Genomic DNA, 27,939 nt, shown 5'->3' with positions numbered 1-27,939 from the left:
AGGGATTACCACACAGGGGGGACAAGGAAGAAGCCTTTGTGTCTTCACTGGTTTCAGAAACGTTTTTTTGACTTTCCTTTGAGCTTCTCAATTCTCCAGGGCCTCTTTATTCCAGTGAAAACAGCATGATTGATGAGAGACCCTTTGGTCCTCAGCCCCTGAGAACCATGAACATAATTGGGCTTTCTTTTCCTTATCTGTCAGGTGGGGATAAAACCATCACCCTTATAAGGATACTGGGAGGGGCTGAAAAACGTGTGTGAGGGTGGGCCAAGTAGAAGGATTCATGGTGGCTCTCATGTAGTGTGATTGGAGGGGTATCCTGATAGAAATAATCAATTCATGTTTTCTTTAACTAGCTCCCTGTTACTTATTTGTGACACACACATAGGTCGGGGGCTTTAAAAAGTTTTTTGAAAAAAAGATCCATTATCGTTTAATTCCATTTTTGCATAAGTCTTTGAACTCCTCTTGCAGATAACTTTATCAATGGAAAAAACATTTAAAAATATTTTTAAATCAAATCAAGAAAAAACTATGTAAAGCGTCTTGCACGGTGTCTGGTGTAAAGTGGAGTTCCATAAATGGTAGCTATTATCGTTACTTCAAAGTCTTTATCCTGAAAGCAAAACTCTAGGCTTCCTGGCACAGCTGAATGGAAGACTGAAGTCTATTTTCTTTAAAAGATAATAGAGAGGCAACTTGGCTGCTGTCTTAGGTATTGTTGAAAGATAACTATAGGAATGGATTCATATACATAATTCACTTTTCTGCCCATAAGAATCATAGACTGGAAAGAAATAATTTACGTGCTGAACAGTTGCCAGGCAATGTTTCACATTGCAATGCCGGAAAAATCTGAACTTAATTACATCATCATGAATGCTGACGTGCCGTTGAATCTGGCCTCTCACAATATCTGTAAACAGAGCCACACACTTACCCTCTTATAGATAGAACTTGGTTTTTACTCGCTCTCTTTCTTTAAAGAGATAATAACAAAATAAACCTTTCTATTCACTTTATGTTGACCCTCCATAATATAATTAACTTCAGGTAGCCATATGTTGGTTGCCTGTGGACCAAATAATCACTAATCTGTGTAATAGTATATATTACCTATTGCATTACTTAGCTCTCAGATTAAAGTATGTAGGACTGTACTTTGGGGTGCTATCCAAAACCAGAATGGAACCCTAAGCCAATTTAAAATATATATCTACTTTTAAAGATTCTACCATCAGTAACACATTTGCTATCTGTTAGTCAATCTTTAAAATTATAATCATAGAATAAGTAGGTAGAAGACTAACTATCCCTTTCTTTGGCTGACCATCTTTAAAGACAAATAGAGGTAAAACAGACTTTTGCAATTTCCTAAAGGTTTAGTTTCATATTTGGGGGTGAGAATGATTATGTTCATATGTAACGGAGACAAAAATGACAGAGTAGAAGGGAAACCTGTGCCCCAGCCACACATCAGAGGCAAATCCTATAGACCTCAAGGGAAGGAAAACATAACCCTTTAGCCAAATAATAACTTTGAAGTAGATTTCAAAGTGGAGAGAAAAAACTGGGAAACAATTCATACAAGACTTTGCTCCTGGGGAAAAATTCACATTTTCCAGGCTAGCAGAGAACATGCCACCAAACACCACTTGGCTCAACACAACTGACAGGGGGCTTCTAGTACTTACAAATATACAGAAACAGAGCAAAAACCTCAGAAAACAAAAAACCCCCAAATAACTATGCACCTAGCTAGCAGGGAGAAAAGTCCTATAAGGACAACAAGCTAGAAAGTCACATTTTTGGCAAGACTGAATGTGCAAAGCATATCCCATCGAGAAATCCCTAGGCAAGCTTAGGCCAAAGCCAAGGAGACTACAAACCAAAACAGCACACTGCTTGGGTTTAGTTTGAAGGATGGGGTGAAATTGGGTCTATTCCTATTTTATCTGAACGTGTTTTGACACCCACTGAACCAAACCAGAGCATGACAAAGCTGTGATTATTTTGCTCCCCACAGAAGGTCAAGGGTATTTAGAGACTGGTTCCTTTATCCACTGTGACTTTTAAGGTGCTGGCCAAGATTCTGGTATTGGGATCGGAGGAAGTGTGGCAGGGATTAGAGTCTGACTGATATGGAGGTAATTTAAAAAGTGGAGGCGAGACAAACATACCTATTGAAATACTGTATACACCGGTCAGAACCATTCTGTGGAGGTATCAGCAACCAAATTAACCACAATTTCCTTAAACTGTTTAGAATAGTTTAAGGGAAAACTGGCTGGGAAGGCATATTTTATGGGTAATGTATTTGTGACTGCCTGGAGAATCAGTCCTAAACCACAGATGGGAGCACCTGGGCAGCTGGGACCAGCATATACCTGCCATTCTTGTACCTGGGGCTCCAATCGTGCCGCTCCTGTCACTCAACTACCAAGAGCCGTACCAGAAGCTGCTTCTGCTCTCAGCCAGTAGCGTTCTGCATCCCTGACAATAAGGGGCCCAGCCAAGGAGTCTAGCTTCAGAAGTACCTGTTTTGGCCCTTTGCTAACCATGTCTTCCCCAAAGCATCAGGGGACATCCACCCATGTCACACCTTCTCTCTAGAGCATGCTCTGTGCACACTGGACTGGGCCATGCCCTGTCAGATGTCTTTTGGTTAAGTCAGAGTTGAGCCTTCATAGACCTTTTACCTTGAGGGCAGACCCTGGCTAGATAGCAGGTGTGTGTGTGTGTGTGTGTGTGTGTGTGTGTGTGGTGGTGGTGTTTGAAAGGGGCTTGGGCAATAATTCTATAATTTAAGTAATATCGCCATTTAGAATATGAGCAAACCAAAGCAAACCAACCAACCAAACAACAACCCTGAGCCTCAATGAGAGTAAATCTCTGTGCAAGGTTCAAAACTCAAGGCTCTTTGGTCCCATCTCTATCACCCATCGTCCCCTGGAAGATGATATTGTAATATTGACTACAGTTGTCCTAGGCTGCCTTCTACTGCACACTCCATGTCTGCTACATCCACTACATGGGAAAGTCTCTTGTTGAAAGGACTATCTTCTTCCAGCTGAATAGGACGGGTAATCACAACGGACTGGGGAGGCTTCTATGGTGGTTGATGTCTAAGAGATGGGTGTAGGAGGGCTGAATAGTAAAAATATTGCTGGGGAAACTCAAACTAGTAGGTTAACAATGAGAGTTATCTACCTGAAAAACAGTCTTCCGTGAAGACATTGCTCCGTTTTTCAGGCAGATGGTTATCTAGCCATTGGGCCATTCAACATGCCATTTCTAAGTTCTATTCCTAAGTCTGTCTTGAAGTTAAAGTTGTATGTAAGTTGGAATAATGAAGTATGGTTGGTATCTAACATGTGTGGCTCTGAAAGGTCATAGTGAGCCTTTTACAACCCGTCCAATGAGCATTCCACCACGACTGCTAACAATAATTGACTGAAAAGCTGAAAGGGACCTTAGTTCACAACCTCCTGTGTGAAGAGACTAAGAAGGCTCGATCACGGATTCATGCTAACTTTATAGGGCTGTTTCAGGAGAACAGTTAAATATTCGTCATCCATTATTCAAATGTTTGCTTTCGAATATAACATAAGTACTATACGGATATGCATAAAACATTAAAGAAACACATCTAAAGACACAAAACATCTTTAACATGCTAATACAACCACCACAATAATGTTTTGAAGCATGTAGCAAAATACTGCCTGTTTCTTATTACCAACCATTGTATGTACCTCACATTTTTAACAGAATAGTCTTTAGGGGGTTCATAAATATTGGTTGTATGTAAAGCTAATGTTTGCAGCCCAGAGATTGTCTGTATAACCAGGCTGCTTGTTCTTGATAAAAAAATTCAGTCTGAACAGATGACTTCAGCAGCTAAGAATGACCGAAGTTGAACAGAAGACTGATCATCACTACTAGTAAGCCATTTTTACTGCCAAAATGGAGTCAACTGTGACTGCTTGATAGAAAATATATCAACACAGATCTTCCTCTATTAAATGTAAGGATTCATAAGATCAACTTGCATCTAGAAATGACTATCATTTATTAAGCGTCCTTTGCAAACATCATCACATTTAAATAAAAACAATACTGTACTGATAACAACTCATGTGTATTAAATCATCTATTAGACCATGGTTATTTGCCAGATCAGAAGCCTTGAAGGCATAATGGGTTACTTATTAGGCTGTCAGCACAAGGTCAGCAGTTCGAATCTACCGGGCTCTGCCTTGGGAGAATGCAGAAGCCTTTCCCACCCTTAAAGGTTTCCAGCGGCAGAGCCCTAGGAGCAGTTCTGTTCTGCTCTAGAGGATCAATCTGAGTCAGAATTGACTAGATCGCAATGGGTCTGTTTTGGTTTAGTTTATACGCCAGATGCTATATTAATAGCTTTATATGTGTATATATGTATATATATATGAGGGGGTTCATCCCCCACATGGATTTTTTTTTTCCAAAACCATGTATTTTTTTTCTTTTTACCAAACAACCTTATCATCTTCCAAGAACTCTCCATTTGTCAAGTCTGTGACTCCAAATTCTTGGAAACAGTTTTCAAACTCATGTTTGGGTGGCTGACAGTACCTCTCTCATTTTTTCTTCACCTCTTCTATGTCACAAAATCGCTGTCCTTTCATGTCCCTTTTCATTCACAGAGACAAAAAGAAGTCGCATATAGCGAGGTCAGGTGAGTAAGGTGTGTGGGGCAAGAGAGGCATGCTTTTTTTTTTTTTTTTTGCCAAAAACGGGTGCACTGAGACGGCTGCATGAGCAGGTGCATTGTCGTAGTGGCAAAAAACAGTCCCGTCTGCCACAAATCAAGCCTTTTATTTTCACCCTCTGTTATACTATATTTTCAGAACCTCTAAATAGAAAGCTTAATTAACAGTCAGACCTGGTGGAGTGGACTCTAAGTGCACTGTGAGTAGACATTTTCATCCGTTCGGGAAGTTGACAGACATCCAGAACAAGGTTTGTTACCAATCTACATTTCACCATTTTTGAAACAAGAAAACGACTTGTACCCTTGAGTTTTCCCCACAGCGCTGTCCTTGTAAGCTGTGCTCAACATCACAACAGTTTCTGCAGAATTTTTCCCCAGCAGGAAACAAAATTTCCCAACCACACGCTACTCTTTTAAATCTGCATCACAAAAAAACAAAGTGCGAGCGAAAATGCCTTTATGAAAAAATTCACCGTGACTTGAGAAAATCTTCCCGGGTGACACCACTGGGTGCACTAACTCAGAGCAAGTTGCTCGATGCTTGACATGTGGGAAAAATGCATACATTGAAAGCTCCACTTCACCCAGCAGAATTCTGTTTTCTTTTTTGAGGGGTACTTCCATATATATATGTGTGTGTATATTTTTCAATTCTGTTTCTCCACAACCTTTTTGGATCCCCTTTGTATTGTCTCACTTAATCTTTATTAACCTTTTGATATGACTATTACTATTAAACATCAGTGATAAAAGAGTAAATTGGGCTATAGTCAGGGTAGAGAGTGTGAAGCCATCATATGGTCAAGAAAAGATCTCATCTCTGGGCTTGTGTTCCTAACCACTGTACAGCAGTGCCTCGCTGTACGGTAAATGATCATGCCCCTGTCACTAATGAGGAACTACAAGTACCTTGATCAAGGACACACGATTAGGAAATAATAAAGAACATGATGGAAACTCAGCGTGTCTGCACCCAAACTCTGCACCTGCTTTTGCTAGTTTACCATTGGCCTTGCTGTTCTAGATGGCTCTGTTTCTATATATGCTTCAATCATTTGTACACTGGTTTACACTTTGTTAGAGATTATAGAGTAGCAATAAGGGGGGATTGTGAGCTATGCATGCTTGGACCCAGAAGTAAACCAGCAAGTTGTTCCCACTGTATCAGTTGAGAAGAGTTTCCCCCAACGTGGGGTTAGAGTCTGGCATAACCATTAATAATCTGGATGCTTTAAAAAATTATTCTGTACACTATTCTATATTTCCTACAACAAGCGAGTGTTTTTAAAAGTAAATGTTCCCAGGTACTATAGTTCACCTGTACTATAGGAAATACAAGTTTTATGTTAAAATATTCAGCTACACAAAGATCTTGCCTTATAAGGACTCAGTACCACATAGGAACATTTGTGGAGCATGTAAATGGCCAGATTGTGATTTCCACACCCACTGTGAATGGGCTATTACTTGTAAAGCATGTTACAGAACTAAACATCTGGTGGCTTGTGAGAGTGTAGGATGGGGGGGAGTCCTGGAAGAGCAATGCTTTCAGGTAGGACCCTTGCCTTCTCCTTCTCTAAGTTGATCTTCTTCCCACAGGTGAACGTGAAGCGAAACTGTAGGCTCCTCTAGTCCTGTACTACCCTATACAGTGGCTGCTGCTTATATGTAGTCCGAGAGCAGTTGAAAAGCCCTAATTCAAATTGTGATATGCTGTTAAGCATAAAATACACACAGATTTTAAGGTTTAGTATAAAAAAGAAAATATCTCATGTATAATTTTTATATCGCTAAAAAAATCTAAGCCATGGCTGGCAAGTTAATTCCAACTAATGCCAATCCTGTAGGCTAGAATAGAACTTCCCCATAGGGTTCCAAGGCTGTCCTTCATGCAGACAGATTGCTCCCTCTTTCTCCTGCAGAGCAGCTGGGGACTTTGAACCAGCACCCAACACTGTGCCAACAGGGCTCTGGTCAACTCTTAGATATAGGGGCCAAATGAAATATACCATTAAATCAATTTCTCTTAGCCTTTCTAAAATATAGGTACTAGAAAGTGTGGCTAATATATTTCTATTAAAAATATATGCATTCCAACATGCTGGCATGGAGTAGGGAACCAATGCAGAGGTCTGAAGAGCCGGACCCAATCCCAACTACATGGACACCTGCCCCTCCTCTCAGAAGAATTTATTTCAGAGGACAGCACTGAAGCTGCAGGTCCAGGAGAGGGACATATGTGATTGGAGCACATGGGAGCAGATGAAGTGGGAGGAGGAGAGAGTGGAGCACATCCTGACCCAATAAGCCTTGAGGACGTTGTTCCTGATTAGAGCAGCCAGTCCACAGAGAGGACCACATTGCCAGCTCCACTATGAGATATGACATCCCTCACTGACCCACAGCCCTACAGGGGGCAACACTGGAGACACAGTGTGGGAATTGCGCCTGACCTGATCCCACCACACAGAGGCAAAACACTAAGGGGGTGCAACAGAACAACAAGGGAACAGAATGGCGAGGTCCCCAGGGACTGCCGAAGGTGGACTTTGGGGCCAGGGCACGGTGCCCCAACAGACTGGACTGGAAAACACTCCTAAAGGCCAACAAACAGTCCTTGAACTAACTATAAGCTTTTCTTTCTTGTTCTGTTTCGTTTGTTTCTTTGTCATTGGTTTGTTGTTGTTGTTTTGTTGTATATTGTTGCTTGGTTTTGCTCTGTCTTGGTTTTGTGCATGTTATTTTCTCCGCAGGTCTGTCTAAATAAGATAGGCTGGATGAACAATCTGGAGGAGAAAACAATGGAACTGACAGTTCTGGGGGGACATGGGAGAGGGAGAGGTGGGGGGTGGGAAGGTAGTGATGTTAACAAACCCAGGATTAAGGAAACAACAAGTGATCCACATCAGTGGTGAGGAGGGTATAGGAGGCCTGGTAGGGCTTGATCAAGGGTAGTGTAACTGAGAGGAATTACTGAAACACAAATGAAGACGGAGCATGATAGTGGGACAAGAGGAAAGTCAAAGGAAATAGAGGAAAGAGCTAAGAGGCAAAGGGCATTTATAGAGGTCTAAATAAAGGCATGTACATATGTAAATATATTTATATATGACGATGGGGAAATAGATCTATGTGCATATATTTATAGGTTTAGTATTAAGGTAGTAGAAGGACATTGGACCTCTACTCAAGTACTCCTCAATTCAAGAATACTTTCTTTTATTAAATTGGCATTCTATGATGCTCACCTTTCTGACACAATCGCTGAAGATCAAGCGGGTGCATAAGCAAATGTGGTGAAGAAAGCTGATGGTTCCCGGTTATCAAAAGATATAGTGTCTGGGATCTTAAAGGCTTGAAGGCAAACAAGCAGCCATTTAGCTCAGAAGCAACAAAGCCCACATGGAAGAAGCACATCAGACTGTGTGATCACGAGGTGCCGAAGGGATCAGTTATCAGGCATCATCAGAACAAAAAATCGTATCATTGTGAATGAGGTGGGGAGTGTGGACTAGAGACCCAAAGCCCATTTGTAGGCCACTAGACATCCCCTTACAGAAGGGTCTTGGGGAGGAGATAAGCCAGTCAGGGTGTGATGCAGCAACGATGAAACATACAACTTTCCTCTAGTTCCTAAATGGTTCCTCCCCTCTCCCCACTATCATGATCCCAATTCTAACTTACAAATATGGCTAGACCACAGGATGGACACTGGTACAGATAGGAACTGGAAACACAGGGAATCCAGGGTGGATGATCCCTTCAGGACCAGTGGTGTAAGTGGTGACACTGGGAGGGTGAAAGGAGAGTGGGTTGGAAAAGGGGAACCGATTACAAGGATCTACATATAACCTTCTCCCTTGGGGACAACAGAAGAGTGGGTGAAGACAGTGCAAGATACGACAAAACAATAATTTATACATTATTAATGGTTCATGAGGGAGGGGGGAGCAGGGAGGAAGGGGAAAAATTAGGAGCTGATGCCAGGAGCTTAAGTGGAGAGCAAATGTTTTGAGAATGATGAGGGCAATGAATGCACAAATGTGCTTTACACAATTGATGTATGTATGGATTGTGATAAAAGTTGTATGAGCCCCTAATAAAACGATTAAATAAAAAACAGAAACATAACAATAGCTTTAATAATACAAAAGATACATGGCATAGTTCAGTCAATAGAGTTCATTAAAGTTTTCTGTGATTTACAAAAAATATATGCATTCATGTACACTTAAGAGTTTATAGAGAAATGCATTACATAAATTGTATTACTTTTATATCTGGATTACAACTTTTTCTAAAATGAAGTATAATCTCTAAATGCAACAGGTATTAAGGCTTTACTCTCTCTTTTGTGTGTGTATGTTGTGTATGTGTGGGGGTGGGGGTGGAGGTGTGGCGCACAGATGAACCTTACGACAAATTACATCCCACTGTAATGTTATAAAACTGATGTTCTTCCAGATGCTAGTTTCTTATGGATACAATAGCTGATGGTTTAATATTTAGAAATAAAAACCAATGAATATTTCTACTTACTGATAAAACACACTGCCTTCTGTTATAGCGTCTGGTAGTCTCTTGATCAAGTCTGAGGATGTCTCCCAAGGAGAGGTAAACCAGGAAGTTAATTTCCGCCTATAAGCATTGCTCTGCCAGGATTCATCCTATACTCTCACAAGCCACCATGTATTTGGTCCTGGGAAGGTGCTTTATAATGGCCCATTCACGAGTGGATGTTGAAGTCACAATGTGCCCACGTAGATGCTCCACAAGTGTTTCTGTGTGATACTGAGTCCTCATAACTTGCAACCTGTGCCAGACCCCCTGAGAAGGCCACACTGTCCCTTGTTGGAGTGCTCTCCTAGCTTTAGATTCTAGGGAGTCCAGCAAGTGAACTTGGGGGCAATCACTCCACTAGCCACAGGGCCCAGTCAGGCTTCACCGCTGTTGGGAACTGGTTGGAAGTGCTGCAAACCCAAACTCGGGGCTTCTGCAAACTGATGACAATGCCCAGAACCACAACCGAAGTCCCGCTGTGGAGGGAACTTGAGGCAAAACCTCCCCAGCGCCGCGCCTCCTGTTTCTTCTGGATACTTCAATGGTCTGCAGTCATAGCCCCCCTGTTCACACAGGGAGAAGTTTCTCTCTCTCTCTTTCTTTGATACATATTGACAATCCACAAAGCCACAAATAAGGGAGGTACTAAAGATGCTTCCCACACAAATGAGCACATCTAATATTTATATTACATTGACACAGGGACAGACTTAAGAAAGTTCCTGCCCAAGTGATTTTGGCACTAAGGCGTCCTAGACAAAAGATATAACTGAAGCACGTGCAGAGAGACACAAACGATGACTATTTTTAAATAAGTAGAGCAAAACGTTTCTACTCTTAATATATCATGTCTTTCAGATTTTTTGGCAATAGGCATACTCTTATCACTTTATATCTGTGATCACTCATTGCTAGCCACTATTTAAATTTGATCCGCATTGACTGTGAAATGGCCATCAAGTTGATTTTGGCTCATAGCGGTCCTATAGGACAGAGGAGAATGGTCCTTTTGTGTTTCTGAGGCTATAACGTTTCATGGGAGCAAACACATCTTTTATTCCTTAGGGCGGCTCGTGGTTTTGAACTGTTGAACTTTCTGTTAATCATGCATATTCAGAATAAGAGAACCTGAATCCTGGTTGTGGTGGTTGTTAGGTGCCAGCGAGCCGGTTCCAACCCACAGCCACCCTATGCACACCCGAACGATACCCTGCCCAATCCTGTGGCCTCCGCACACTCGTTTCTACGCCTGAGTTCACTGTTGCAGCCACTGTGTTAACCCGTCTCATTGAGGGTCTTCCTTGTGTTCCCAGCCCCTCCACTTTACAAAGCATGATTTCTCCAGGGATGGGTCTCTCCCGACAAAACATGGCTGTCAGATGCAGTCTTGCCATCCTCGCGTCCAAGGCGCAGCCTGGTAGGTGGTATAAGTTAAGTGCTGACCCGGGTGACCTGCGCAATCACACCTTGGCTAAATTTGGCGTACTTGAGGGACTATTGCAAGATTTTATAATGCACCTGATAGATCATGTTAGGCTATTAACCACAAGGTGAACAGTTTGAAACCACCATTTGCTCTCAAGGAGAGAGGCGAGACTTTCTCTTCCCATCGAGTGACAGTCTCAGAAACCCAGAGGGGCAGTTCTACTCCGTCCTATAGGGCCACTAAGAGTCAGCATCGACTTAATGGTAGAGAGCTTGTTTTGGGGGTTCAGAAGTAAACGTCTGACCAGTGCAAGCGATGATGCAGAAGCAATGCTTATAAAGATGCTCCCCAATCTCCCACTCAAGAATGGCCAAATCTTTAGAAACACTTTTCACCGACTTAGAACACGCACACCTGCCTGGCAGGCCTGTGCTGGTGTGAAGGGCGCTCTATGCACTCTAGCAGGAAAGGCATTAGCACATGCAAAACATTACCGGCTCGTTTTTCGGCCTCAGTGTCGCGCCTCCTTGATGGCAGAAGAGAGAAAACGAACGTTCGGCGTGAACAGAGGTGCTGTGATAAAATCCGTACAATTTCCATTCCTGGGAACTCTGCCTGGCGTTTGGGTCTACTTGTGCCCTGTGGTTACATTTCCAAGCTGCCCTGGTAAAGGACTGTGCCCATTCACCGCTGCCCAAGGCAATCTTCCCGGTGGGTAAAACCGTCTAGCTGGTCCTCCTCCCAGTCCCACAGCCAAGTTTGTCCTGATCAGGTCCCACAGGGATTGCTTTAAATACTCCATATTGATAGACCATTTGAGAAAGGTATTTGGTTGTTTCCTCCTATTTCATATCATCTTTTTTCTTTATTCAAGGGAGACTAGAGAGAAAGCACAACAGAAGCAACAACTACAAAAATACAGAGATTTTCATTTTTTTTCTGAAGTGTGATTTATCTCTGCTATTAAGATAGCTGGCTGAAAACAAAGAGCCCCTCTGAATTAGCACTGACTTCATCTAAGTATATACCATCTGCTCTTGCAGCTCAATCCCGTACCCCAGGTATTGGCAGCTACAGGTGAGTTGGGCCCCCTCCTTCCCCACACTCCTGCCTCAGCAGCTGCCAGAGAACTCTCAGTATCAGCAGGCAGGAAGTGGGGTGTGGGGGGGGTGAAGGTGTCTCCGCCCATTAGCAGCTGCTTAAATAGTGGGCAGGGGAGTTTTTCTACAGAAACATTCAGGTCAGCAGATACTCCAAACCAATTTATACCACATGCGACCCAGTTGTGGAATTAAATTAAAAAGCTAAGAAAGAACCTGGAATGACTATCTCATTTCCCCCTCTATCCCTTAGACTTGGCCCTCAGAAGAAGAACGCACCAACAGCTGGACTTGGCAATTTGAAGGGAATTATTAAGCAGCTGGAAGGAAGGGAAGGCAGCATACACCAAGGGAAGCTGTCTTCACGGAGCATCATGTGCCAGTGACTACATGTCAGGACCCTCACTGCCCAAGGAGGCGATGCCTACACGGGTTTAGTAATTTGCTCATTCACACGGAGCTGAAAGACAAGCTGGGCAGACAATCAGCATCTCTGGAGGAGGGAGATGTTGATGGGTGGAGTGCAGAAAGGAGTGAGGTCATTTTTAAAACGACTTTATAATTTTTTAAAAAGTGCACTATCAGCAACTTTGCCACAGTCTATTCTAGTTGAATGTAAAATTAAAATTGTGCCAAAATCCGAGAAAACACTTCCAAAGAAGTCATTATAAGTTACATTAAAACTCAAAAATGAAAATATGTACATGTGCTTATCCATCAGACCTTCACTGCACTTTGGTTAACTATTTCCTTATGGGAGAAATTTGGCTTTTTTCACCATATATCCTGTTCCCTCAACAATAATCTACTATGGATTTAATTTTTAGATAAAAAGTGGGCTCATCATTTCATATATGTACTTAAAAATGCTTTCATGTTCCCGCCACAGTAGGAAAACACGGAATCGTTACCTCTGCAAATGAGTTCCGATTGGCTTGCAAGCCAACTTTTACTACCTCAAAAGGGTTAACCACGATGGCTTCTGTTAGTCCAGATCCCAGTCCGGCGATGGCAAATGTCTAGAAAAATGAAATCAATTAGTACTGTCAAGCACGTTATCATGTGTAATTAAATGAATTAGTACTTTAAATCGCATTATCCTATTCATGACAGCATGCAGCTGTCCGTAATGGCGAGGATGGGGAAGGCTCTACACACACACCTCTGCCATTCCTCCCCAGGCAGCTCTCCTTGACCAGCTGCTGGCCAGTCTGGGAGAGGAGATCACAGAAGTCACAGCCATAGGCTACCAGTTCAAAGCAGAATGCCACAGCCCACCCACAAGCTTTTATCCTTAACCCAGAGGAAGCCTGCTTTCCTGATTTAACGTGGCTACAGAAACATTTGCTCAGAAAACAGTTAAAAGAGAGTTTGATAGAAAATAAGAGCTACTTATGAAACACCTACGTAAATACATTTATTGGGCCTAGACATAAAACTCAAGGAGCAGAACCACAAATAAAATGTTAACAATGACAATATGTAAGATTCTTATTTTCTATCTACTAAGAATGTCTTCCGTAGGAAGGACAGCTTTCTAGAATCTTCCTTGAAGGACAATGCTTACGAGTTTTTCCAGAAAAATCAGTATCAAAAACCACCACCACCATAATAATAATCGAAAATCCCACAAAACACAGAAACCAAGCAAAGCCTCAAGCCTGCAAAGCAGAGGCTAGGAAAAGCATCCTTCAGCACAAAAGTGCTAATTCCAGGAGGAGAGAGTGCTGAATTCCACATGAAGAAGAAACAACGTCAATGAAGGTGTCGGTGAAGATGACGTGACATATGGTTCATGTTGTGAAGTGCCATTGAGCAGGTTCAGACCCAGAGCAGCCCCAGTGACAGCAGAACCTAACTGCCCGGTCCCGCACCGCCCTCACAATGGACCTACGCCGACTCCAGGCTGCGGCCACTGTGTCCCTGCATCTCCTGGAGGGCCTTCCTCTTTTCACTGTCCTTCTCCAGGGACTGGTCTCTCCTGACATGCCCGAAAGATGTGAGACGAAGTCGCATGACCAGCCTCAAGCTCAGTGTCATGGAGTAGATTCACACGGATAGTGCCCCTACACAACAGGGTAAAACAGCTCTTCTGGCTTTCAGAGACAGACGCATATATCTTTATGGGAGTACACAGCCTCTCTTATCGCCTGAGGAGCAGCTAGTGACTTCCAACTGTTGACCTTGCCCAACGAGTAGTCCACTGAGTAGTCCACTACACCAACAGGGATCTTGTATAACTCTCAGTAGGGGTCTCTTAAAAACAAACAAACAAACAAACAAACAAACAAACAACCCCTAAACATCACCAAACTTACTGCCCTGGGGCCGATTGCAACTCCGAGGGGCCCTAATGGTAGGGAAACTGCCCTGTGGGTTTCCCCGACTGTAACCTTTCTGGGGAAAGAGAGCCTCATCTTTCTCCTATGGAGGAGCAGGTGGTTTTGAAATGTTGTCCTTATGGTTAGCAACCCAAAGCATACTCAGTGTTCCTTAAAATAGGAGACTGAATGAAGGGAGAATAGAAAGTTCCAAAGCTTTCTGAGAGGCAGGCATGACTGTAGGCAGGGGCCAGGGCCAGAAGTATGGGTTTAAGTCCTGGTTCTGTCACTTTGTGGCTGTGTGACCAGGGCTGCCATGTACAGTATTAGTTTGTGCTGAGCCACGGGGGTGCCTGGAGGCTGAAATCCAGTCTGCCCTGTGCTTGCCCAGCCTGCATCCTGGAGAGAGAACCGTTGGCAGTAGGGTGACCCCTCAGAATCCCCATGTAGAACCCTTCTGCCCTTTTAAAGCCATAGTTCAGTCATGTGTAAAATGGAAATAATTATATGCAATTCCTCCATCGCACACGATTATTGTCAGGCAGGAGGAGGAGAAGTGTGAAGTCCTTTTGTGACGTGCGATAGAAACACCATAGGTCTTGTTGCACATAAACACCGAGAGGAGAAGTGAGTGGGATCGCATGAAGATTCTGGGAGAGAGGGAATAACGAATGATATTTTCCCGTTATCCCCTTTCGTTACAATTTTAAACACATTTGTATAGGGTAACCGACCAAATATTTTATTCATTTATCTCAAACTTTCATCTTAGAAGCCAAAAGTGGAGGGGGACAAATACTAGTCCCAAACTCTTTTGACTGGGAGAGCTGAAATCCAGATGTTTGGGATTTTATTACTTACTAAATGAAATCTTCCAAGTAATTCACTTTTTTGTTCTTCTATAAAACACAGCTACATTTGCTGTCAGAACTGGTGTTCAGCAGTCCCTTGTTAAAAGAACTGCTCGGGTATCAGCAGATAGTGTTACTTAGGCTGTTCCAGGGACGGCCGTGAACTGGCCGTTTCCAGCATCCGAGGCTTTTCATGTGAGAGCACCCAGGGACGCTAACCAGCTGCCTAATGGTCCAGCTGTGTCACAAAGAAACGAGGAGAAATAAGGTCCAGGAAAGAGAAAAGCTGAACACAGCCTGCATGCATTGGGGCATAGTATCTGGAGTGCTTTCGGCTGCAATTCTCCAAAGAATGGGAAGAACTGCCGTTTCCTGCATGGCACCAAAGCTTGCCAAAAGAACAGCCTGCGGCCATTCTGGGGACCAAATTTTATTGTCTCTTGCTGGGAAGTTTTTAGTTCTCGTTTTACCAAGATGTTTCCAAAGGTAAGAATGACAGTCAGGGCACACAAAAGAGAATGTAAACCACCACCACCTACCTACCACCACCACCACCACCACCACCACCACCACCACCACCACCACCACCACCTTGGCTATCTTAGGTCTTGTGTTACCACTTCTTTTTCCTATAGCTCGTGCCTCTTCGGCTCCCTTATTATGGCCAACCCCAAACCAAACTCATTACCATCAAGTCAATTCTGACTCATCGTCAAAGAAGTCAATTCTGACTCTAATGGGCGAATCGAACTTCCCTTGTGAGTCTCTGAGGCGGTACATCTTGACAGGAGCCGAAAGCCTCTTCTTTCTCCTGGGGAGTTGGTGGTTTCACACTGCTGCTCAGAGTGAGCAGTTCAACTCGGAACCACTGCAGCACCAGGTGCTCCACTTGGATTGCGCAAAAGGCTGGGAAAGAGGCTTTTTGGTTATAATCGAAAGTGATCCAATCAGGATCCTTCTAAGAAAGGGAATATATGTGCCTTATATTAAATCTTAGGATGAAAGTTTTTTTGGACAGTTTAGCAGAATATTCTGAACCTTTATAGGTACAGTGATTAAAGAGTTGAAACTCAGAACACGGCCTCTCTGATTGAGCTTGGGGCAATTCCACAGGCAAATTGGGACACATCCCAGTTGAGGGCCAGTGCAGATCATGTTTCGTTTTGCAGATCTGGAGAGAGAATTTGCTTCCTCTGGGGCTTTTGCCGCACACTTACGAGGGGCTTTCAGAAAGTTGGTGGAGACACTCCATTATCTTAGTGGTAGCCCTGTGGTGAAAGTAAGTTACCCTGCTCTGTGAATAGTGGTAAAGACACTAGCAGGCAGAGGGTGCAGTAAGGATGCTCCCATCACCAAACGGTTTTCCTTAAAGTAAGCGTGAAGCTGTGTCTTTGTACTGACCAGTAAATCATTATATTAAGCATGGGTTTAGAAAGAAGAGGCTTATTTTTCCTGGCTAAGTTGTTTATAGACATTCCTATAAAAAGTCCTTCCGGTTGCATCTAACCAAAGAATGAATTTTATTCTGAGGAATCTGCAGTCCAAGAGTCCTATTTTTATGATAGGTCCAGCAAAAGCTGGAAAAATGATCTGTTAGGAAATAATCTTAGATGTATTGACTTCTGCATAAATAGATATGTATTGTATGTATATAAGCATATGTATGTCTGGGCTTTAAAAGACTCTTTAATAAGTGTACTATTTATTTTATATGATTGACCATATCTCATCTTGGCCTTTCCACCCATATCATTATTATCATAAATTCATCACTGGGAGCTATAAAATAGCTAAATTGTGAGTTATTAGGAAGATAGCTTTCAACAAGTAGCTGAACATTGAATAACTTGAATTCACATTTTAGTAGCAGGGCTTGGGGAATCAAAAGGGTTTTTGTTTCCAGATTTTGCTATATGAAATAACACATACACTTAAGCATAATAAATAGTCTCACTTACCAATGCTGGCGACAGTGGCATGTAACCCAGCAATTTCTTGTACTGCTCAAAGGTGAAAAACTGTGAAACAAACCAAACCCAGAGATTTATAACAATTTCCTGCTACAAACCATTTAATTGACTCAAATTTCTTTAGTAAATCATGATATTAGCCAGCATTAAAAAAAAAAGATAAAGTATCTAACACAGTTCTAACCTGGTCCCGGGCAGTTGCTATCGGATCAGACTTTAGCAGTCACATTTGCAGATGCAGCGCTAAGAGCCCACAGAAGAGCTGATGGGATCCTCTATAGCAGGAAATGAACCACAGAGCTGCCATTTACCACGAGCATTTTCAGTTCCCCAGACATCTAGAGACTTCTTTTTCATGGCAGTGACTCAAAATTATAGGCGTAGAGACCTGAAATCTTTGGTCTCCAATGTTTTTTTCTGAGAACTGCTTTCCAAGTCAATGCTCAATTTTCTGACCCACTTGGTAAGACATCCCCTCTTCTGCCCTGACTTGCATTTAGATCGCAGTGTCTCCCCTCCATTCCACGGACTTCAAAAACACCGAACGGTGACGAAGACGCCATGATAAACATGGGAGGACTTAACGAGGGTATCTAGTCTTTCTCTGGCCTTAAAGGAAAGCTGCCTTCCGCTTAAGCCTGCGGTCCTCAACCTGTGGGTCACGGCCCCTTTGGGGGTTGAACGATGCTTTCACAGTAGCACAATTAGTGATGAAGTGGCACAAAAATAATTCTATGGTTGGGGTGGTGGTCACGACAACATGAAGAATTGTATTAAAGGATTAGGAAGGTTGAGAACCACTGACTTAAATGAAGACAGTGATGCTTCTTCCTCTGCACCCCAGCCCTCTTTAAAATGAGAAACCATGATGATTTTGTTAATCCCTTCAGGCAGACCAGAAGGAAACGTGTTATTGCCTTCGGTCTTAAAGACAATGTATTTCCCTTCCAGCCTTGTGGTCGTGATTATCACTATTCTTTGACAATCCCAATGCTGACATTTTGAACTGAGCATCCTGGGTCTGAATCCGAGATATTGATCCTGAGGTGTGAAGTTATAGAAATGTTGCCTAATCTTCCGAATTTCCCAAAACTTAAGACCCGCCTTTTATTTATGTTTTTAGAGTTGCTAAATAAGATAATTTAAGTAATATTTCTTGGCTTTCCTGTCCCATAAAAGATTCTCAGTGAATCTTCTTCATTTTGAAATTTTCCAAGGGAACCATAGATGCCTGGGTTATATCACCTGTGAGAACCCACTGTAGTCTGAAAAACAAGCTAAGACTATGTGTTTAACCCAATACAATAGCAACATCAGGCAAGAGGTGAAATCAACTGTAATTCCCATTTATAGATGTATATCCTGAAGCTAGTGAGTGGAAGGATTAGGATTTTTTTACCTCTATTGTGTATATTCTTAGCCACAGTTCCAACTATATGTCCCTGCCCCAAATATAGGGAACATGGTTCTTGGTGGCTCAGCAGTTGTGCAACGAGGTAATGCTGTATTGATGAGACGTGATGTGATGAGCCAATAAGGCGATGCATGGTGGGATGCGATAACTTAATTCTGTCACAGTTCTGATTGGAGGTGCATGGAATTTCTCTGGGGCGTGGCCTTCCATGCCTTTGTAAGGAGCATTTTCTCACCGAGTGGCTGTGGACTTGAGCCACCAACCTTTATGTTAGGCTTTATGTTAATTATTTATTGCCCACGAGGGCTCGTGAACATTGCTATTTAAAACTCATATTTTGGAATGTAGGAAGTGATGGGGCTTATCCTAAGGAGCGAGTCGGGGCTGGATCTGGAAGACAGACCATGATGGTAGTCCCTGGGGACGTGCGGCTTATGGTAGGGCAGGGGAAGGTCAGTACATTTTCGGCCACAGATTGGATGAATCAACTCCCTAACTGCTTTTCCCTTTGCTTTCAATCCCTGCTCAGCCAATCTTCTGATGATTAATGCGACCTAAACAATACTCAGGAGAATGATGCGGCAGTCTGTCTGTTCCGCGATGCTGTAAATTACATGGAACCTGTTGACCCATCCGGGTCTTGCATTTTAACAAGCGGATTTCGAGCAGAGCTCAGTCTAGAGCTGATTATTTCCTACTAGGAGCCCTGGTGGTGTAGTGGTTACATGGTGGGCTGCTCATCACAAGGTCCCCAGTTCGAAACCATTAGTTAAACCGTCAGAAACCCACAGAGGCAGTTCTATCCTGTCCCACAGGCCACTCTGGGGTGGCATGAACACGATGGCAGTGAGGTTGTTTGTTTTGTGTTTTGAGAAAGGCAGGCTTATTCTGAGTATTCTTCTCAGCAGCCCGCGAGTTTTGTGGCTCTCCAGTTTGGCCAGTGAAGACAAGCACCACTCCCCACACCGGGTGGGTGCAGACCATGGATTCCTTGTGGTCCTTTTGGACCCGGCTTTCCCAGGCAGCAGGTAGTTTCCTACCTGCAGGCACTGTGAGTACTTGGCTGAGTGCTTGAGGAACCCTCTGCAGCTTTCTGGAGTTTTCTCTCTTCTTTCTTCTCTGGTCCTCTGGTCCATTGATGCTAACCACTTGCTCTCCCCAGAGTTGTGAATCCTGCCTCAACTCAGGGAGTCGACTGGGTTCTTCTGCCTGGATTCCCCATCCTTGTCCTGGGGCCTGGAATTTCTTTCGGGGCAGTTAAGTGGGGGCAATTCTGGTCTCATTTGTGCCTCAGATACTATTATCCTTCATTGCCTCATGTCTAGTGTCCTGAAAAGAATGGTTTCATATCTTTGACCCATTTGTTGTTGTTGTTGTTGTTATTGTGTCATTTGGGGCAAGAGAGTAAATCTGATTCCTGCTCCTCGATCTTGGCTGGAGTAGATGTCCTTGGTCTTTCACATCCTTTGAAGAGGACCATCGGGGGAGTAGGACTGGAAGGCCTTCTGCTGTAAATTAAGACTTTTCCTTTGTTTCTCATTCTCTAGGCTTTATTTTTTCATTTTCTATGGACTGAACATCTACTGTGCATAGGTCCTATGATAGTTGTGGGGACACAGTAATGAACAAATGACCTTCACAACTCACCATCTCTCCGACCTTAGTCAGTGTTCTGTAACGAACAAACCAAAGTCCGTTACCACCGAGTGGATTCTGGCTCACCGTGACCCTCTACAGGAGGATCCCGAAGTTGTAAGTCTTTATGGGAGTGGATGACATCATTTCCCACAGGAGATTGGCTTGAACCTCTGACCTTATGGCTCGCCGTCCGATGCTTACTTATCAGTACCACCAGAGCAGAGTGCTTGAGAACCCGAACAAGGAAAATGGTGTTTCTGGAACTTGAAAGGTCAAGATTAGACTTGAAACCCGGGACAAAGGGACTGCTATGTCTGAGGTGCAGCCGGGCTCTTTGTGAGATCGTTCTTTTGTTTTGCTCACGGTGATAGTCTGTCTTATTTTGTGAAAGAGATAGTTTCATTTAGCTAGTATGGGTAAGTCTTACTCTTTTCATGATGAATCTCAATTCAAAGAATAACATACAGAAAAGCTTAAAATTGCTTCTGATTATGGTAATGATTGTAACTCAAATGTGAGTACCTAGGAAGACACACACACACACACACACACACACACACACACACACACACAGAAAGTTTCTGGAGGAAAAAAAAGGTTTCCCCCTGAAGTAGATTTTGATGACATACAAGGACGCATTTTATGATGTATGAAATCGTTACAATCAGGTGATTGCTTTCCTCACAAATCCTAAGATAAGTATCTATAAAATGAATGTTTTCTTGTTTTTGTCGAAAAACTAGTGCTATCCATCTGGCAAAGATACACTTAACTCTAAGTTATACTTAAAAAGCCAAAGTACTTACCATATGTCTCAATAATTTTAAGGTAAAATCAACTTGAAACAAGATGTCTGGGATACATACAGTACCATCCAGTTGCCCAAAAGTTCATCTGTTAACCATTGTGCTGGCAGGGAGTTCTGCTTTTTTTATAAGTAGAGACTAACTCAGTTTTGTAAAGCTCAAAAAAAAAAAATTTCCCCTGTAAAATACTGCTCAACATTGATAAACCTTAATCCTTTTAAAGTCTAACTTGTCTTCTACATATGGCACTAAAGGGAGGAAAAGTCCAGGAAGAACTTTAATTATAATTTACTTTACTTATACATGTAAAACATTGAACAAATGAATATATTATTTCAGGGAGACAAAGTGACTTTCCTTTTGGACAGGAACTCGGCTCTGTTTGTTTACTTGGGCAATCTTTTATCAAGTGAAGCCATTTCATAATTCAATTCGGCCCTTTTGTGTACTTTGGTGAACTTTTTCCAGATTCTCCACTGCGATTCAGATTGTGATAATGAAATTTGTACTGAAGTAATAATATAAAAATCACAAAAGCTACAGCAACAAAGAGGGTAGATTTATATAAAAAGTATGTTTATAAGCTTTGTGTTTTTAAAAAAATTCCAGACCTGAAACAAATCCGATTAATTTAGCATTTTGACATAATGTAAAAATCTGGTGTTTGTGTAGGCATGTTGGTTATTTTATGGTTTTAAAAACAGTCACCATCTTAATTTACTAAATAAAAGTACACAAATGGCCCATTCTTAGGTTCCAAGAATATTAGGAATACAAATTAAGTAATATATGTGAAAAGAAAGACCTTTATGTTACTAGTTGAAAAGAAATTCTGTTAGTGTACATTTTTGTTATCAGTATAATGAAAAGACAAAGGCATATTTGGTGATTTCCTGGGTGTGGTAGAGATTGGGGGTGATTCATTGTTACCAGTACTTCTGCCTCAGTGGAGAAGTGTATACATACACATTTGTATATATGTGCGTACAGATGTATGTTATATATGTATTCACATTCTTTCTTTCCTGGAGGTCCTGCAAGATCTCCTTGTTCCTATCCAGACACTGAATCAATGACTAGCACATAAACCTTCACAGTTATGCAGCTGACCCAAACCAATTGCCTCCATCAAGTTGTTTCTGACTCTTAGAGATCCAATGAGACCGAGTAGAATTGCTCCCTAGGGTTTCAAAGGCTGTAAATCTCTATGGGACCAGACTGCCTCCTCATTCTCCCATGAACTGTCTGGTAGATTTGAACTTATGACCTTTCTGTTAGCAACCCAATGGGTAGTCCACGATACCATTTGCGCTCCTTATTATGTGCTCAAAGGAATGGAAATCAGGTAGTAGAAGTAATAATGTTGTAAGAACCAGAAGAGAAGATTTTTAACAGAGGAGACTAAGCAATAAGATGAACAGGCGAATATGCATGCTATCTGAGAATTATACACAGAGAAGCATAGTGACTTGGATCACTCTTCCTAAGATATTGAGAATGCTATGGAGAGAAAAGTGTTCCTCTCTCTAGTCCTCTCTACTTTAAAAATAATGGGCATTCCACAGGACAGTTTCGGAACTGCTTGGCGAAAAAGTACAAGTTACCCTGTGGCTGCTGTGGTTTGATTACCTGCATTCTCTCTAATGCTGTTTTTGTGTAAGTTCCCCATTAGACAGGAGCGCCTCACCTGAAAAGTAAACAACAACAACAAACCCCAACCACCACACAGTATGCGCTCCTTTGAGATATGGGCAAGTTTAGTATAATACAACATGCTACAATTGCTACATTAAACTTTTTAGTGTCTTATGCTTCCCACACATGAATTTCCCATATCTTGTTGTGGGGCTGCTGAAGCTGTGAGTGCAGTTTAGTTTTCTTGGTGGGAAGTAGACAGTACTTACCTTCACTGCTCTTTTTGGTGTTTCAGCAAGGATGGGGGGCAGAATTCCCTTGAAAAAGCCGAACAGTCTGTTGTGGAAACAAAAGATTTTTATACAAGTAAGAGTAACTATTGTTATTGTACAGGAATAAATCAACACATCATAAAGTGTTCTCAATTTTTCAGTGTAGCACACCAATCATGAAGTCTTCCTTGTTTTAATTCTGAGGCAGAGAGAGATGATGAATTGTACATTTATTTGCATTATAATATTCAGCAGATGAATGAAGGATACTGAGACTGGAGTCCTTTCAGTAAGTTGCTAAATAAAACCATGAGTTATATCTTAAAATTGAAGTTGACCTGCCTGATTGTAAGGAATTTTCTTTTCTCGGTCGTATGGTTGGTATCTCTAAACTACTTGTTGTTGCTAGGCTTGATAGGTTGAATCAGTTCCTCACTTATACCCCATCTACGATGGAACAAAATGCTACTACTGGGGACATCAAAGTCGAATGGCAAAACAGTTCCCCAAACCATGCCAGACATTCTACTTCCGTGAGTATGGATTGGGCTCTTAAAGCTTGAGGGCCATCATCTATGATCCTCTCTGTGTGGAGAAAAGAATAGTGATGGAAATTAGAGATGCCTAGAGACAGTCCAAAGGACCATGTGAACCTCTACCCAGAGACCAGGAGAACTAGCTGGTGCCCATCTGACTGCTCTAAAAGGGATCACAACAGATGGTCCTAACTAGAGTGGAAAGAAAATGTGGAACAAAACTCAAAATAATCTAAAATATCAAGTTCACTGGCCGGATGGAGACTGGTGGAACCCTTGGCCACTTTTCTGACCTGGAACTGAACTTGCTCTCATGGTTTAACTTTCAGTCAAACACAAAGCAGGCCTGCAGGAGGTATACACACCTTTGAACAATCGAGCTCACAAAATCAAAAGGCCAGTATTTGCTTTGGGATGAGCTTCAGAAGGCAGGAATGGATAGGGAAGAGGGAAGGGTGAAAATGGACACCTAGGAAGCGGAAAGAGTGCAAAGAAACACTGGAGACTGCAAACATGGTCACAAAACAAGATGTGTACGAGTTGTTGAATGAAAACTCAATTGAGCTCTAATTCTTGAGTCAAATCACAACAAGAAGTTGCTGAGGGGGGAATGGAACAAATTGCTGCCTGATAATTACGCTCTAGTGGGTTTTCACTGGCTGTAAATCAAACCTAGATCTTTCATATGGAGGACAGAAGTCTATCACTGAAGGATCAATGCCTTGGTCAAAGTCCCTTCAGTTCTGCACTTACTTTTTTGTGGTAACCAAAAGAGGCTAAGGTTATACCTTAACCCACCCGACTACAACTTTCTGAGATTAACATGGCTATGAAATCCTAAATTTTGTTTGTACAAAATCAAAGAAATTAGTGAGTTCTGTGGCAATGGCACTGAGGCGTCAGTATTTTCCTCAATTTGTCACAATTCTTTAACTTCCTAATCGAAAGAGGGAGAAGGTCAGGGAGGGTTTGTTGTAAGATACATGCTGCCGAGAGAGGAAATGTCAAACTCCCTTCCTGACAGGCCATCTCAGAGGGCACAGAGGAAGCCATTGTCACCGGAGTGGGACATCTGTGGTCACACATTCAGAAGTTTTTAGGAGAAAGCCCAAGAATTAGAGGCACATACAGAAGATAGGATTTACCAAAATCTCAAATTTTATTTCATATGCATGCCATGTCCTCATTTTTAAACCTGAAAAAAATATATAACTAGAAGAAAATACTTTGTACTACTTTCTGAAGTACTCTGTTCTCCCAGTGAGCCACGGAGCAGCTACCCATCAGAGCGGGCCTCAATGGGTCCATCTGGGGATATCCAGGTCTCATGGGGCTGCAGGCTCTTTGGTGGCTTCCTAAGTTTCATTCTACCTCCCTTAAATTGGGTTCTCTTTTTAGTTGTGCCTGGGGAACAAAAACGTTAGTTTTTCAGGTAAACTCCCAGCGTCACCCACCCCAACCCAACATGGTGACCTCTTTCTCATCCTTGGATCCACCAGCCTACAGCACCCTTCAGTGAAGTAAGTGCAGGGCGTGCCTCACAGCTTATCAGTCCTTAGCTCCTAGAGGACAGGGGTACCTTTGCACATCTGTAACTCTTTAGGGTGCTTACCTCAAAGTTGTGTGTGTGTGTGTACATAACCAGGGCACAAATATTTGTTAAGCATATGGATTTCATGAAGCAGAAGAAAGGAATTAAACGGAGTAAACTCTGATGTGGGCTTACTCTGCCTACTATTTTTGGCTTAACAGATAATGCTGGCATTATGGATAGGAAGCAAAGTGGGCAAGTGATTTGAAGAACTCTGGAAATAAACCTCCCATTCTCCTTTTCCATTTTAATTTCAGCCATTGAAGTCTAAAAAGAATTTCCATCAGCACTAATGTTCTCCAAATACTTAAAAATGTAGATACCATTTTTTTAGAATTTAAGTTTCAGAATAAGTGTTCTATTCTGCTTAGTTTGAGAGTGAGCTAAGAATAAACTTCCTTTTCTCAAAGGTAAATCTGTTATTCTTGAGTAGATATTCTACGTCAATACTGAAAGAGATTACAGCTTTGATTTTTTTCCTGTGCTGATTTTTTCATTACGCTTGGTCATGGAAGACCAAGGCAAACGGCATTTATAGCGTTTTAAAGAGGGTGTTCATTGATCGAGGGACTTGAGCACTCCACAGGAGAGAAAACAATCATAGGAAGAGCTGCTTAAACTGGGGAGGAAAGAATCTAGTGATAGACCTGACAACATGTTGGCTCTCTTGAAGGTTAAGCATGTACGAGGGAAACTGGATTTTAAACAAGTTTTATAGGGACATCATCCATATATCATACAATTCAATAGTTAAACCATATCAAAAAGAGTTGTACAATCATTACCACAAACAATTTTAGAACATTTTCTTTTTTTTTTTACCTTAAACAGCAAATGTTTATTATTTGAGGCCTGGAAAATCTGCTTTGTTTGTCTGTCTATTTTAAACTGTACAGAAAAGGCTTTGTAGATGGATTTCTTTTAGATGGTAACTTTTCTTCCCCGACCTAGCTGCTGTTAGGATTCTTTCCTTGTCTTTGATATTAGAAAGTTTGACTCTGATAGGTCATATTGATTTTCTTTGAGAACATTTTCTTATTAGCTCCCCATTTCCTTCAACCTTTCCTCCCATACCCCCAAGAAACCATCAATCCTGGATTTCATATACCAAAAATCACACCAAAACAAAACAACAAAGCTAACAACAATAACTAAATAAAATAGAGAAAAACTTCAATAAAAAGAAAGTCGAAAATATTAAAAAGTAGAATAACTTTAAAATGGGTCAAGAGGGAGGGAGATCAAATGAGAAGGTGTTAAATTTTCACCTAGCTCCACGAGCCATAATCTACTGTCTAATGCACTCTGCCTGAAAGCGAAGCTATTCGGGTCCCTGGGTTTACTGGGGGCTTAATCCACACGGATTGCCCCTTCATTAAAAAAAAAAAAAGGCTGATAGAATTTTTGAATGGGTCAAAGGGGGATCCAGTAAGATGTTACATTTTAACCTAACTATATTGACTATAAAAGTCTCTATAATAGTCTCTGACTTATGACACTGTTCATATTCCTTGGTTATGGTCAGAGGCGAGTCACTGGAGGTTTAATCGATGGCTGGACCTTGCAAATGGATTTTGGGCTCCATTGTCATCTACAGCCTTTGCAAATCGGTGCTCACGGTTTAAACTCTGTAACCATTTCTCCTTTCTTCACACTATTGCCTAAATTATAGGACTGGTTCACTATAATGGACTACACTCTGTGAGTGACACAGAAGGTCTTCGTTTCATAAGTGATGGGTGAAAATATTAAAAAGAAGTGTAGGGCAGAAGAGGAGAGGCAGCTGGTAAACCAGAAGGATCCAATCTGCAAGGAGCTGGTTTTTCAGAGTCCTCGACTCCATGTCTGAGGTGCTTCCTTGAGGCTCCCCCTGCCGCTCTCTTGGCTCAGCTTCTTTCCCGTGCAGTCATCTTCTGCACTACCACCTGGAACTCATTTCACCACCTTGAGCTTTCTCACTCCTGAGGGAACAGCTTTCACTGGAGATTCATGAGGACCACTGGCACTTGCTGTTGGCAAATGCACAGCCAGTACTGGCGTATCTAATTCCTTGCCTTATTATCTGTGATTCTGTGGACATGTCTGAAATGGAGACTGACTCTCATTGAGCCAGGTCACCTGGGACTGACACGGTAGTCATAACAATGGGCTCAAATATATCAACGGAGATGGTGCAGGCCTGGTCACTGGCAGTTCTGTTATATAGAGGGTTGTTGTGGTTAGGAGCGGACTCCAGGGCACACCAAACAAGAGCAACAACATCAATAACACAGAAGGGCCAAGCTATCACCCCTTCTTTTGAGAATTTCACCACCCAGTTCTTTTAAAAAGTGATTGGAACCAGTCTGTCAGTATAATACTGCTAGCAAATAGCAGTTGATGAGTACTCTCATATGGATCCAAATAGTGTTCCTTGTCCTCTTTGCTAATTGTGCCGTGGGTGAGCATCAGATCCAAGCTAGACCTATCAAGAGTTGTAAGCCAGGATTTTGGAACTAGAATTGGAAAAGCTAGTCTTGCGCTGCGTGTTCAAAGCTCTAGGACACTGTACGTGACCAGGACTCCCAGTATTTGGAGAAAGCCAATCTGCAGTGATCCAAAGGAAGAAAACGCTCCTTCAAGGAAACAGAAGTAGGATGTTGTGATACTGTTTGAGACTCCGGTCCTAGGTTTTCATTGAGCCATACTGTATTTTGAGCCAAGAGTAGTTTAGCATTAAGCAGTTTAGCCTGGAGTTCTGGATCTAGCAAGTAAGTCTTGGGAACCTTACAGCCAAAGTGGCTATTAAGATTCAAAGCCTAGCCCTGGTGGTGTAGTGGTCACGCCTTGGTTTGCTAACCACAAGACCCACTGTTCTAAACCACCTGCCATAGGAGAAAGATGAGGCTTTCTACTCCTGTAAGATTCCAAGTCTGCTGCTGCCCTGGGAAAGATGAGATTTTCTATTCCCATAAGAATAACAGTCATGGAAACCCACAGGGCCAGTTCTCCTTTGTCCTGAAGGGTTGCTATGAACTTGATGGCAGTGAGATATCTTGATTTTTCTCTTTTTTTTGAGTAATG

General features: G+C 42.2%; 1 protein-coding gene and 1 pseudogene across 1 annotated transcript in view; both read right to left on the bottom strand.

Moving 5' to 3' along the window:
- Positions 1–27,939, bottom strand: part of SLC25A21 (solute carrier family 25 member 21) — a 584,085-nt gene that overhangs the window by 55,451 nt on the left and 500,695 nt on the right. The window contains exons 4-6 of the mRNA XM_075530895.1: positions 22,747–22,813; positions 16,973–17,032; positions 12,754–12,861 (exon numbers count right to left, since the gene is read on the bottom strand). Of these exons, the coding sequence (XP_075387010.1) occupies positions 12,754–12,861; positions 16,973–17,032; positions 22,747–22,813 (235 nt within the window). The remainder of the gene's footprint in view (positions 1–12,753; positions 12,862–16,972; positions 17,033–22,746; positions 22,814–27,939) is intronic.
- On the bottom strand, positions 9,292–10,225 carry LOC142426087 (large ribosomal subunit protein uL18m pseudogene; annotated as a pseudogene).

The sequence above is a fragment of the Tenrec ecaudatus genome, chromosome 14 (genome assembly GCF_050624435.1).
Source record: "Tenrec ecaudatus isolate mTenEca1 chromosome 14, mTenEca1.hap1, whole genome shotgun sequence".
Taxonomy (NCBI): domain Eukaryota; kingdom Metazoa; phylum Chordata; class Mammalia; order Afrosoricida; family Tenrecidae; genus Tenrec; species Tenrec ecaudatus.
This window is presented reverse-complemented; position numbering and strand designations above follow the sequence as displayed.